Here is a 13,425-nt window from a genome sequence, read left to right on the forward strand (position 1 = left end):
TCTTTCAGTGTGCAGTACATCACATAACGTGCATGACTGGATTTACTGTCACATGGGCAAACAGAGGTGGCAAGTGTGAATACTTACTCACTTACTTTAGTAGTTTGATGCTACTTTTACTCAGAGATTAGGATGTCACAAGAAATGGAAAGGAAAGGAAATAAAAAAACGATAAGATCCCCTGAGTGTTTCCCAATCTTTTTGGATTTCCCTCATGAAGAGTCAGTGTATAGTCTGAGCTTCCTCTTGCACTTCAGATGTCAGCGAGTTGTTACTGTAAAATACACAATTTCATCGATGTAATCCGATGATTTCCTTTAAAAATCTTTTCAAATTTTTGTTATTGTTGCTTAAGACCTTGTATTAAAATCTGTTCTGAGTGATCTGATCCCAAATGCAGAATCAATGCATACTGAGATCTGATCACAAAAAACACATTCAGTGGTTTCTGGGACGCAAGTGGCCACATTCTTTTTGCTGTGTGAACACAAATGCATCAGTGAATTCCTTCAGCAGGATTTTGACTCCAGTGTATTTGCAGTTTTAAAGGATCTGAGTATTCCTTCCACCACTGACCAGACATAACCATGATGTGATGTTTTAAGCACCTCGTTAGGAGTCAAGAAAATACATTTTTATGCTTCTTCTTTCTTTTTATCTCAAAGAGTCACTGCTCTGGGCTCTGACAACGGGAGGCAGCTGGCATGTCGCGCCAAGAACTCCCCCCTTTTCCGGCCCGTGGAGACCACGTTGACCATGAGTGTGTTCTGTAAGTGTCTCAACCTGTCGGTGGACTGACAGTCACCACCCCCTCTCTTTCAGAAAACATACACTCACATACAAACTCACACTTAACCAACCAGAAACCCAACCTCAGGGATCCACAAGGGTTGGCCTTGTGCATTCGTTGTGCGTTAGCAGACAAAGGGGAGAAATTCAACCTGAAGGCAAACTCGCACCTACTTCAAGACAACATGAGTGAGACTGCCTCCAATTCACAAGGCTGCCGCCAATGGACTCTGGTTGATATGACCAAGGCAAGAGCACTTCAGAATAAACAGCAGTGACAAACAGTACAATGTAATACCAACCCTGCAATGAAATTTGTATTATTTAAGTTAACATTTACAGTTTTATTCAGTATGAATAACTTTTACACCCTTTGTCTTATTTCCCCGTCTGCAACATATAATATGTAAAAATTCCTTAAAAAACGACAAGACCTATGTTGTATATTTTGTTGACTTGTGTACTTACATTATTATTATTATCCAAAATGTTCCCAGCCATGTTCATACCCAGGGAAATACATAATTTTATTCGAGGTAACAGAATGTTTAATTTTGGTCACCATTTAAGTTGCATCATATCTGCTTTACCCGTCTCTGCTCCAATTTCCAGGACAAACAACCCACTGTTAGTCAGTTAGCTAGTCACTTGTTATTGATCATGTGTATTTATTGCAGTTTGCTTAAACTCTAATACATTAGCTCTTCTGTGAACATGATTTACGTGGAATCAGGTAGATTTTCATCGACAATGCCGGTGAAGACAACTCACATCATCCCACACTGCTTCACAACGTCATCCAACTCGGTCTTTAATAATTGTGTTGACTGAGGGAACCCTAGCGGCCAAAGTGACATGTTATACGCTTAACCAAAATACTCAAACCAATCATCACAGTCACTGAGATGGATTGTATCAGCCAGGCTTCAAGGACTGAATTTCTCAACAATATTATAATAACTAATAAATGAAGCTCAAGCCACCACAATTGATAATAGGAATGAATCGTACAAAACTCTTGTCTCAAATTAGAATTCGACTTCCATTGAGGCACGAGTGGAGCTGGATTATGTCGCTTTTTCTCTCAAGTCATTATCACAGAACCATGTGATTTGATATAATAAAATTCTTTTCTGCAGCGCACGCAGGTGAGATGACTCACGCGCTGTCTCCGGCTCCCGCTGCATTTGGCATTTCTTTTTCCGCTTTTATTTGACAAGGCAACAATGAAAGCTGCTTTTATTGAATGCACAAACAGTGTCTCGCCGCAGCCGCTGTTTACTACTGTAGGTTTAGTATTTTCTACTCCGTTGATCAGCTGAAGTAATTGATTGCTTAGGCCCGAGAGTCTACCCACCTGCTTCTCCCAGGCCTAAATCATGTTGTTGATTAAAGTGAAGCAGGGCTGCTGACACCTTCGGCAGCCAGCACTTCCTCCAGCTCTGCTGCCGTATTACCCACAGGCTGACGAGACACCTTAATGTTGTCTCTATCCATACCGCTCCACATTAGACGCCACTGCCGCTTTTTTTAACAACCGCAGGTAACCGCGTGCACTCCTCCCTGGTCCTCTGTGTTTCCCTGCTCTGTATCAGACGACACGGCCTCTGCAGTGAGCGCTAATGCTGCAGATCTTGGGGACCACCGACGCTATCTTACTCAGCATGCCAGCCCATCAAAGCCAAGCGCGGTGGCCATTTTCAGCGAGCCAGATTGTTAGCAAGGTGGCAATTTGTCATGCTGGCCCAGGATCTGCCGCCTGCTCCCTGAAACTGATTGCAGCAATAACAAAGGGCCGTCCTCCTCTAATTTATTTTACTGCATATATTTTATTCGAGAAGGCTGTAATTTATTCATATTTCACGTTAACTTATTACTGTTTGAACATCTGTTATTTTGCTTTATGGACTGGATCCAGATCACTGCTCCCTTAATACGTAATGCTTGCATCAGATCTGGACCTCTTATCCACACACAGTCATGTTAAATGTGCCCCAATTTATTGGCCCTGTCTCAGCAAATAGGGATGCTCCCTAATCAATTGCCAAGAGTGTTCTCATCGCAGTGCAGGTCTTTTTTATGTTATCCTATTGATGGTCACTCCACCCCCACTATTTCCCTGAGTTACTACATCCTTTTTCTTCTCTCAATTTCTTCTCCACAGTTTTCTGTCACTCTCTGTTCCATTCCCCTTTGTCAAGCCCATTTTTATTTTTATCTCTTGTTCCCTGGCAGTCCCACCTCAGCCTCCAGTTATTGTGGGTCTGGATTCAGACGAGGTCAAAACAGGGAGGATGCTCACGTTGGAGTGTGTGTCTCATGGTGGAAACCCCCTAGCCACTCTCCACTGGACCAAGGTAAATCTCCAACGCCATCTGTTAAGGAAACTTTGCAACACTTTGTCACGCTGGCGAAATGAGCCGTTTTAGTCGCCACTGTTAGCAGCTTCTGTCCTTTATTGACTGCATCATATGGGGGATGCAACTGTTCAAGCATTTTCTCGACACTGTGTTTTTTTTACGTGTTCATCTGTGTGTAAGAATGGAAAAGTTCTGTCGAAGACTTGGGAAGAGGACATCGTGGCGCAGAAGTCCAGCAGTGTCCTCAACCTGAAGATCACCCCTGCTGATAACCAGGCTGAGCTGTGCTGTGAGAGTGTCAATATGGTGTCCCTATCGCCTCGCTCTGTCATCCGCAAAATCACTGTGCTCTGTGAGTGAAAATACTGCTCCTTGTGCACAGGACACACACACGCACACACACATACACACACACACACAGACACACACACAGACTTGCATAGCCCTGGCAGCAATAGATTATTAAGGATATGGACATGAGGCAGAGGGATATAATAAGAATCTTACCTCCAAAACCAATCCTTTTGCTGGCCCAGCATAAATTGTAATGTTAATATCATTAATGAAACTAATGGTTATTATGGCTGCAGCCCATATTTCCAAATGCCTCCAGATTAGTATCACTGCATGCTCTTTCATAGCTGCTCCACTAATTTAGCTGAATTGCTTCAATGTACAGTCCCGTGGCGGTAAAGGCTGCACTTTGTGCGACAGTAATGCCGATGGTTAATAGATTATACTTTTCTCCCTGATTATAAAATGTTTGTTTCAGCAACATTAAAACAAATAAGAATTAATATTCAGCAGCCGCGGTGCGCCGAGTCTAACAATAGCGTGATTTCCACCACCGAGCCAGACAATGTAAGTCAGTGTGAGCTTTAAGTGCGGTGGGATTGATGCGCCTACTCTATGTAATTATGATTTGAATTTGAATGGGCCCTAGCAGAAATCTCTCACTCATGCTGTGTAAAGGTGGCGGAAGTTACTCCCGTGCTCCTCCTTTACTCGCCGAGCCCCCAACAGGCACCGGTGCTTTGCCTCCCAGTCATCCATTCAGGGATGTTGAAATGAGCTGCTGACTCCCTGACTGCGCTCCAGGCACTGGCAGAAGCTGCAGGGCACAGAATCAACTCACTGGTGTGATATGAATATGCCTCTTTTACTATACGGCACCTGTGTAATCTCAGGAAGTCTTTGTGTGTGGCTTGCACTTAGGAGTCCCACTCTGCGCCTGGTGGGACAGACACAAATGTGTGTAACATTTTCATACGTGACCCCTCCTATGCCGTGTGTCTGCCAGCTCGGTCCCCAGGCTTTGTATTCCCCCGAAGGCTTCATGCAGCTGCATCACTCTGCCTGTAGCTATTGTACCGTCTCCCCCTGTGGCTGGAACGAAGCAGACTTTAGAAACCACATTGAAAACCTCCTGAGAAAACAAGTTGCCACTCCGAGTGATTTTTCCCTCTCACCCTTGATACAGCTCCATGTTTTTACATCCCAGAATAGTTGCGCTGCCACTGTGATCAGAATAGGGAGCTGTTGAATGTGCTACTCACAGGGCGATATTTTTACTGATATCATTTTGTTTTTGTCTTCGTATGTTCTCTCGTGTGCGTGCGTGCATGTGTGTGTGCGTGTGTGTGCGTGCGTGTGTGTGTGTGCGTGCATCAGTTGAACCTGCTGAAGTGATTCTCTTGGGTTCATTCACGGCCGTTGAAGGACAGGAGCTGAACGTGGGCTGCTTTGCCAGCTCCAGTAATCCCCTGGTCCAGATTCGCTGGTGGCTGGGCCACAAGGAGCTCAACAACACTGTCGTCACTGAGGAAGAGGTTTGGACTGCACAGTGTGTCTTTGAACAATGCTTAGATCTGCAGGAACTGAGCAGGTAGACAATATGCACATGTTGGCAAGAGATAGTCTACACACTGGGTTGTAATTGGTGATCACGCTGGTCAGTATAGATACAACAGAATGGCACTCAGTCGAGCACATATCTTTGCCAAGGCGCTGTGGTCTCCTTAAGTTCAACCAAGCTGCAGCATTTTCTAAACACTCATAGATATCAGGTCCCTGAATGTAGAGATTTATGAATTATTCCCTAGCAAAACAAGGCCTTATCTTGCAATGTTAACAAAAGAGATGAAAGATTCCTGGATTTGCTCCCTTATCTGGATCCACACTAAAATGTAATGAGGTCTTCTCTGACCATATCTGATCCATCCTTTCACCAAGTTCTGTGGAAATCCGTCTTTTCTGATTTTTCGCAATATTGCCTTACAAGTAAACCAACAAATAAATAAATATATATATCTGTGTGTCTGTGTGTGTTTCTGTTTCCATTTTGTGAACAAGAAGTCACAGGGGAAATACTTTGCAAAAGCCTTTTTGTTCAGTCAATCTTGCCTATAGGGAATCAATGAATACTATGAAAATGTCTACAACTGAATCAAAATAATCCGCCATAAGAAATCTGACCTTCCTATATGAAAAATACCGCTGTGACCATGAGCAGTCTCTGAATAGACCTGATGCAGCTCCAAACAAATCAACTGCCAATTCCAAAAAGGGTATTCTGCTGCTCTTCTCCTCTTTTGTGTATGTTAGTAAGATCAAAGTGAATAAAAGCTGACACAGAAAATGAGCGTTATTAAACAAGCTCTTTATTCATCTGGCAGCAGCGTTTTCATTTGATCTTACAGGAGGCACTCAGTGCGCTGTGTGTGAGCTTTAATGCATCTGAAACGACGTGAGGTTAATGAAGACTGACGCTCCCGTTCAGCGTGTCTGTTAGTCTGCCTCACTGTGGCTTTTACAGTAATCATCACAATAATGGCTTTAATAACCAGATGTGCCGCATAGGCATGACCACTGTCAGGCAGGTGCAACATGACGCTTTGCCTAATTTATGCAGCCGGATTCAGATAAAGATGCTTATTTATCACAGACCACCACATCAGTTTCTGCAGCAGCTAATTTGCCTTCTGTATTTGCCAAGACAAAACCAGTGTGGGATGGGGTTTTTTATCTCCCATTTTTCCTCTCCTGAGCCTGACAATGTCTGTCCATCCCCGCGACTGAACTGTCATGTGTGCTCTGTGTCTGTAGGGAGACAATGGTGGGATGACAACCATGTCCAACATGACCCACCAGGTGTCCAGGGAGGAGGATGGGCTGGAGCTCACCTGCGTGGCCTTCAACAGGGGCTCACACTTCTCCAAGAGCCAGATGACCAAACTCACTGTGTACTGTGAGTGAGCTCATTTCTACTTTTGGAAACAGTCGTATTTTTAGCCGAAAACAACCGGCATGAAAAAATCAGGAGGGAGAATGAAATTATAATTTGGTACAATTTGTCTTTGCATGCTATCAAGAACACATCCGTCACGGTTCAGGAGGAGTCACTTGTAATTATAATTCTTCACAAATATAATCCTTGACACAGAGTAAACAACTCTTTTCTCATCCTGCCCTGTCATATTTGTGTGAGAGGAAATGTTTTCAGCAGAAATATTCAATCTGCAAGTATAAATGGTAATAACTGGGTTCTACAATTTTTTTATAAATATGTATGTTATCCATTCCTAGCTAATATATTCTAACACATTTAAAACCGTTTGGATCGTTTTATAACAGATCCCCCTCAGAAGGTTTGGCTTGAAGCTCCTCCTCAAGATGTCCCCCTTCATGCAGGCACCAAAGTCCGTCTGACTTGCTTCTCCACTGGAGGGAATCCCACTGGGGCTCTGACCTGGTTCAAGGTTAGTGTGTGTGTGCAGTCTGTCCGTTTGTTTGTATGTGTGTGTTACTTTGTCCAGAACACACACGCTGTTGTCTTTTTAATGTCCTTCCTGTTTTAGAATTCAAAGCCATTGACTTATGCGACGAAGCAGACCCCCTCGGATCGGGGTGTGGCCCGAGTTCTGGTCCTGCTCCTGACAGCCAGCGACAACATGGCTGCCTTCCGCTGTGATTCCACAAATGAGGCACAGAAAACCATCTCTGCCCACACGAAGCTTCGGGTTCAATGTAAGTTGGACCAGAACTCTAACACATGCAAACTACAATAGCACACAGCCAAGTCCCAACAGCCCCCTTATCAAACCAGAACCAGATTTTTATTTTGATCTGCACCAAATTGCAAACACTCATACATATCAGTCCCATAAATATGCCAAATATTTTTCCCTCAAGTTCTATGAATATTATCTGAGAAATAAAGGAATAAGGGAAAATAGCGCTATCTTGCAATGTTAAAAAAATTCCTGGATCCGTACCAAATTGTATTTATTCTTCCCTGGGTCATGGCCCACCCCTCCACAAAATATAATGGCAATCGATCGAGTAATTTTTCCATAATCTTGCTAAATAAGAAACAAACAAGCGTAGATGAGAACTTGACCTCCTTGGCAGAGGTAATGACATATATTATAGTTTAACTTGGCTGACAGAAAAAAGCTAAATCAGATAATAAGAATTGACATAAACACAGATGTTTGGCCAAAGCCTTTTACTCTTTTCCTGTTGATGTTACCTGTGAGTTTAAATAGTTTTCTCTTTTCATTCCACTGTTCTCCAGTTACAGCATTAAGCATGACGATCACAACCTCACAGGAGGAGCTTCGTCGGGGGCAGACGGTGACTCTGGAGTGCCGGGCTGGGAGCAGTAATCCCAAGGCCAACGTCTCCTGGATCCTGGGCGCCCAAAGGTTTGTGGAGGCTCTGCGTTAACAGGCCCATGACAGACGATGACAAAATGATGTGAGCTAATTCCTTGTCAGAATGGGTCTGAATTACTGATGTTTATCCATTTAAACGCGATAATATGCAGGATTGTTTTTGGTGAACTTTAATTCCCCAGCTGATTGGATTTGCTGAATGGGATTTGTGTGCTAGGTTCCAGGGATTGGAGCAGCCACCCAGGGCGGCTCAGTATGGCGGCGTTTCAGTGCTCAGTTCTTTATCTCTGAATCTGAGCTCACAGCATCACAACCAGAAGGTCATCTGCCAGTCCTACAGCCCCGTGCTCGTCGAGGGGACCAATACATTCTTCAAACTCAACGTTCTTTGTACGTAGAGGATGAATTGTTTTTTTCCTCATTCCTTTCGCTCTCGGTTTGTTTGTTTGTTTGTTTGTCTCCTCCTGGCGAGTGACCAGGAGATGTGGTTTGCATAAATCTTAAACGATGCATAATGATGATCTATAATGCTGGGGATGTAAGCTGCTTTGCCGGGGCGCTTTTGCACTGGGTTGCGTGTGTGGGGTTGCTTTTTGTTGTTTCTCGTTTGCTGGAATCCTTTGTTGTGATTTGTTGGTCTGTTGAGCTCTGCAGCAGTGTGTCCTAATTGTGCATTTGCTTTGCTGCATGGCCATGTTTGTCTTTGATGCCATTTCACAGGCAGCAGCCAGCCACTGTTTCAAAGCTCGGTGCTTTGTATGAGCATGAAGGAATGTCACTGTGTGTTTGTGCAGAGCTGCAGTTGGACAACAGTACTGTCACTCGTCATTTGAATGCCTGTCCCTCCCCCTCCCGCGTCCCCTCCCTCCCGCCTGTCTCACTGTGCGAAGTTGGTTAAATCTGGGATTTTTTGGTGGGATGTCGACTTTCTACTGGTTTGACTCTCATTAGTGTCTCGTACTTCTTTCATGCTCAAAATTGTTTTGTGTGTCTCTGCACTCGCGCCGGCTGTTTCTTGTCATCCTGTCGGCCTGAGTTTCTGCTCATGAATTTTTTTTTCGCTGTAATTCCAACTTAGTGTTGCCGTGTTTGTGTGCTGTTTCTGTCCCAGACCCACCGGAGTTCAGCCCTCACCAGCCGAGACGCGTCCGGGTGGTGGAGGACGAAACGGCCGCCATTCCTCTGCTGGTCTCCGCGAACCCGGAGGAGGTCTCCTGCGTTTGGCTGCATCGCAAGGAGGTGCTGGTCAAAGGTGATCCGGGGCTGTGTGATGGCTCTATAAACCAGGTCCTAGTTGAGCTGAGCCAGCAAGTAAGCACTCAGCTCTGCCATTCAGGGCCTGAATAAAACATGGCAGGTTAGCCAGCATGGGACCCTGCCAAATGTGATTCTCATTATGGCTCTAATGTATGCAGTCTAAATGAGGATTGCTGTCTGCCTGAATACAACACAACGGTTCTAAACCTGGCTTCTCTTCCAGGCCGGTGTCATCAGTGCCTTGCAGCACCCACTCTCTTTCTCTGTTAACTCTGTTAGCTCCATCAAACGCCCCGCACGCCCCGCCATAAGATGACTGTATCCTGAACATAGAAACCAACCTATTACATTCCGAGTGCTGCGGTACAGAAGGTGTCTCTAATGCAGCCTATTGTTGGCTTGATGTGGGAATCCCGCCAAGCCAATCAATAATGCAGGATTAGATGTCACTTAGAGACCAGTGGCCAGAGGACATGCAGTTGATGAGCATGTAATGAATACTTAATTTACCATTGGTTTGCATGTGTGTCTGTGTGTGTCTGTCCGCGTGTGTGTTTTTTAAAACGGTGGAATCTGCGCTACCACTGGTCAGACGAGTATCTGCTGGAGATCAAGAATGTGACGAGGAAAGATGCAGGAGTTTACACCGTCGTGTGTGAAAATGAAGAGGGCGTCAACCGAACCTCCATCATGCTGGATGTTAAGTGTAAGATTCTCTACACAAAGAAAGAAAGGGCAGACACACACACATCTTTGTGCCCTCACACATCCTGATTTTGTCAAGTACTATTCCATGTGAAATAAATAAAATAGATTTTATAATGATATTCAATTAGATACGATAAAACAGTGAATACTAATTCCTGAAGATTAACTTGAACGTGTGAAAGATAACACATGTCACACCATGCTATGTGTATTTTGGTATTTACATTTGAAAGCTAGATTGATAGTGTACCGCAGTTTCTAGGCAGTGAAGAAACTTTTCCAGATCACAAAAAATAAGAGAAATGGATGGGAGAGAAAATATAGAAATGCTACTTTTTCATAATCATTACTTTTACTTGGCTGCAGTCCATTTATAATTCATGTTTTTCAGGTTTCGAATATGCCAGGTATACATCCAGGCCCTGTGGGTCACCAGTCAACTACATCATTTATCTCTGTTAAAGACCTTCTTCTTGTAAATGTGGAGAACAAACACAGTTTTTCTTGCTAATAATTGGCTGATTTGTGCATTGGTTTTGATTCTGTAGCCTGCAAACAGACTGTTTTTGGAACATGTCTAAAGCTGTGAAGTTACACGACCGTCAGAGCATCCGAACATGTTGACACACCCAGACAACAACATTGACTTTCAGCTCCTACCCAGTAAACATGCCTCATTCATTAGGCCTCCATGCAAGGCCGTGCGCCTCCACTGCTGCCCGAGGCCCTGCCTGGAGCAGAAGGCCCACTGCCCCGATTCTGATGATTTAATAATGGAAGTGTTGAAAATGTAGGTCTGCCTGCTTCACCAAAGCCCATGGTACACGCCTAATGGATTTTGCTGCTCTGATATGACTGGTCTTGACAGTTGTAGGTATTCATTATGCATAGAGAATTGTAGTAGCTTTTATGGGTGACGGTGTAGCCCACTTAACATTGTCGCTGTTGGTTAGAGGGCCAACACGGCCGGATCCCCCCCACCCGGAGGTCAGTGTCTCTCTTCTGTTTCCCACCAATGTTCTCCAAGTGTGAACACAGGCTTAGACAAGCAGGCACTAATGGCCTTATTGCTCTAAGTACATGGCACCCATGAGAAGTATTAAAAGCCTGTGAGGTAGAGGCGAACAAAGACAAGTGCAGGAGCCGTGCAGTCGGGGAGGAGAGATGATGATGGATAGATAGAGGGAGAGTGGAATCATGGGAGGGGGAATTGGTTAGTGTGTGTTAGCCTAGGGCCTTGTGTGGGTCACATGGCCGATTGCAAAAGTATCTGCAATGCCTCAACATATAGAGAGGTTAATGGCCTTGTATCTGAAAGAGAGAGGCCAATTAAGATGGGGTTATGGAAACGTTCAAAGGGAAACAAGTGTAAGAATAATTATAGCAACGCTGCATGCCGGTTTAATGGTTGGGAGAATGATTTGCCCCAGGTTGGCATATTAACCTTTGGTCCTGCTTCAGCTCCATCCCCCTTTTCTTACTCTCAGATGCCCCCGGTGTCAAGGTGGAGAAAGACCCAGTGTTTGTGAACATGGGGGAAACAGCAGACCTGATATGTGTGGCAGATGCCAACCCCATTATACCTGACATGTTCTCTTGGAAATGGCTGGTGAGTAACAGACACTCAGAATGCAATCACCCCCTAAATTGTATTTTCTTTATCTGGTTTCCTTTCTATTGTTTTATCTCTTCTTGCCATTTATCCACAGCCTTTTAAATGCATAGAAGCACCATATTTCAGTAACTCCAACTACCCCCCCCCCTCCCCACCTCTTCCCGCTCTGCACTCAGCCCAAATCCAGAAAAATAGCTTTGATTACTGCCGTGCGACAAAAGGGCACATTTGTCAATGCGACGTGGTCCCTGCATCTACTGATGCCTCTCTGGTCTCACCCAGCCTCCGGCGGTGCTGTGTCTCCCGCTCTCAACCTGTGCAGCCCCTCCTTCCCTCCTTCCCTGTGGCTCTTCAACCCGTGGCATTATCCTTCTCTGTCGTCCGAGCTCGTTCCCCCGCTGCCCTTCCCATCCCCAATCTCGAGCCCTGATGGTTTCCGGCTCGGCTCTCCCTCACTGTCTACCTGTCTCGCTCTCGAAACAGCCGCCCCAAAACTCCAGCCCTCACCCAGGAGGATGGGAGTGTAGTATTGAGGGATTGCTGCTGTCGTCCACTTATTGCCGCTCACTCTGTCTTCCGCAGGGAGAGGGGGAGGCGGAGATGAGAGAGGAGACCCAGGAAGACGAATCAGGCCTTCTGACCATCCATAATGTGACTCGGGCTCATGCTGGTATTTACCAGTGCACAGCCAATAATGGCATAGCACCCCCTGCCAGTGTAGATGTGCAGCTGGTCGTGCAATGTGAGTGTATTTGTTCTCTGTGTCGGAGAGGGACATACACATGTTTTTGGGATCAATTATTTCCCGTGTAAATGTTTTCTCAACGAATAACCTCCAATGTCCACTTTGCCTTGTGTAGTCAAACCAGAGCTTCAGAAAGGAGCCCAGTGGAGGAAGGTGGCCAGCAGAGGGGATGGAACCACGACAGCTGAGGTTGTGTGTCAGGCAGATGGTATTCCTCGGGTCGACTTCTCCTGGGAAAAAAATGGCTTACGCATGGACTTTACAAACCCGAGGTCTGAAAGCAGACATTATTCCAATCTTCTCCTGCATTAACTCCACTGCTACTGTCAGCATTTGGTTGTATATTGAGGAATCCTCACAATTACATTAGATTCTACCCTAATGTAATATATTCTTTTGCCATTTCGTGCTATTTCACCATTAAATCCGGATTAAGTGCATTCTATACTTTGCTTTTCACTATGCAAATACCTGTTTAATGCTTCTTTGATGTGTGAAATTGGGTGAACTAGTGCAATCTGCAGGACATCACAATCCCTGCTGTCGCCTGCTAAGGATTTATCTCTTTCTCTGCTTCTCTGTTTGTGTGTGTGTGTGTGTGTGTGTGTGTGTGTGGGTGTGTGCGTGCATGCTTGCAATGCAGGTATGAGGAGCAGACCGTGAGGGGGGGCTCCTACCACACCAGCACGGTTCGAGTAGTAAATGTGACTTCAGCTCATGACTATGCCGTCTTTAGCTGCACTGCTCTCAACGCACTTGGGGAAGACAAGCTAGACATCCAACTCGTCAGCACAAGTATTTAAACATGTACATGTGTGTTGGTTTGTATGTGTGTGCGTTTGTGTGTGTTTGTGTGGGCTTGTTTATATCCTTGTGGGGACAAAACAGTTGCTCCTCATGGGCACTGGGTTTGACTGAGGTAAAACCGCATCAATCCCGATATAACCAATATGTCCACTAGAGAGCAGCGCAGAGTCAAGAAGTTAACAAACAAGTCCCTTCTCAAAAGTTTAGCTATTGTTTGAATGTCTTCCATGTGTCCCTGATCTTCTCGCACGAAGGACTGGTTACAATGCCCCCCCAACTATCTTTGGTGGTACTGCTTTGTTTTGTCTTTTTGGTCCACTTCCGTAAGACCTATACCCGAGACCCTCGGCTGTTTACTGCAGAAAAATTAGCCTCTGGGGGAGCGGCCCATATTTTGGGGCTTCTGTTGACAGCGAATATTAGGGCCAAGTCTTATGTTTGCTGCAAAAAAACAAACGGCGATACTTT

The 13,425-nt window shown here is 45.1% G+C and overlaps 1 protein-coding gene across 1 annotated transcript in view; it reads left to right on the forward strand.

The window, feature by feature from the left end:
* The window catches only part of nphs1 (NPHS1 adhesion molecule, nephrin), a 34,439-nt gene that overhangs the window by 13,753 nt on the left and 7,261 nt on the right, over window positions 1-13,425 (forward strand). The window contains exons 6-20 of the mRNA XM_061082000.1: window positions 666-769; window positions 3,025-3,146; window positions 3,330-3,501; window positions 4,821-4,978; window positions 6,255-6,396; window positions 6,783-6,907; window positions 7,007-7,175; window positions 7,726-7,855; window positions 8,043-8,215; window positions 8,937-9,077; window positions 9,675-9,788; window positions 11,278-11,399; window positions 11,988-12,147; window positions 12,266-12,422; window positions 12,794-12,945. Of these exons, the coding sequence (XP_060937983.1) occupies window positions 666-769; window positions 3,025-3,146; window positions 3,330-3,501; window positions 4,821-4,978; window positions 6,255-6,396; window positions 6,783-6,907; window positions 7,007-7,175; window positions 7,726-7,855; window positions 8,043-8,215; window positions 8,937-9,077; window positions 9,675-9,788; window positions 11,278-11,399; window positions 11,988-12,147; window positions 12,266-12,422; window positions 12,794-12,945 (2,141 nt within the window). The remainder of the gene's footprint in view (window positions 1-665; window positions 770-3,024; window positions 3,147-3,329; window positions 3,502-4,820; window positions 4,979-6,254; window positions 6,397-6,782; window positions 6,908-7,006; window positions 7,176-7,725; window positions 7,856-8,042; window positions 8,216-8,936; window positions 9,078-9,674; window positions 9,789-11,277; window positions 11,400-11,987; window positions 12,148-12,265; window positions 12,423-12,793; window positions 12,946-13,425) is intronic.

The sequence above is a fragment of the Limanda limanda genome, chromosome 11 (genome assembly GCF_963576545.1).
Source record: "Limanda limanda chromosome 11, fLimLim1.1, whole genome shotgun sequence".
NCBI classification, from domain to species: domain Eukaryota; kingdom Metazoa; phylum Chordata; class Actinopteri; order Pleuronectiformes; family Pleuronectidae; genus Limanda; species Limanda limanda.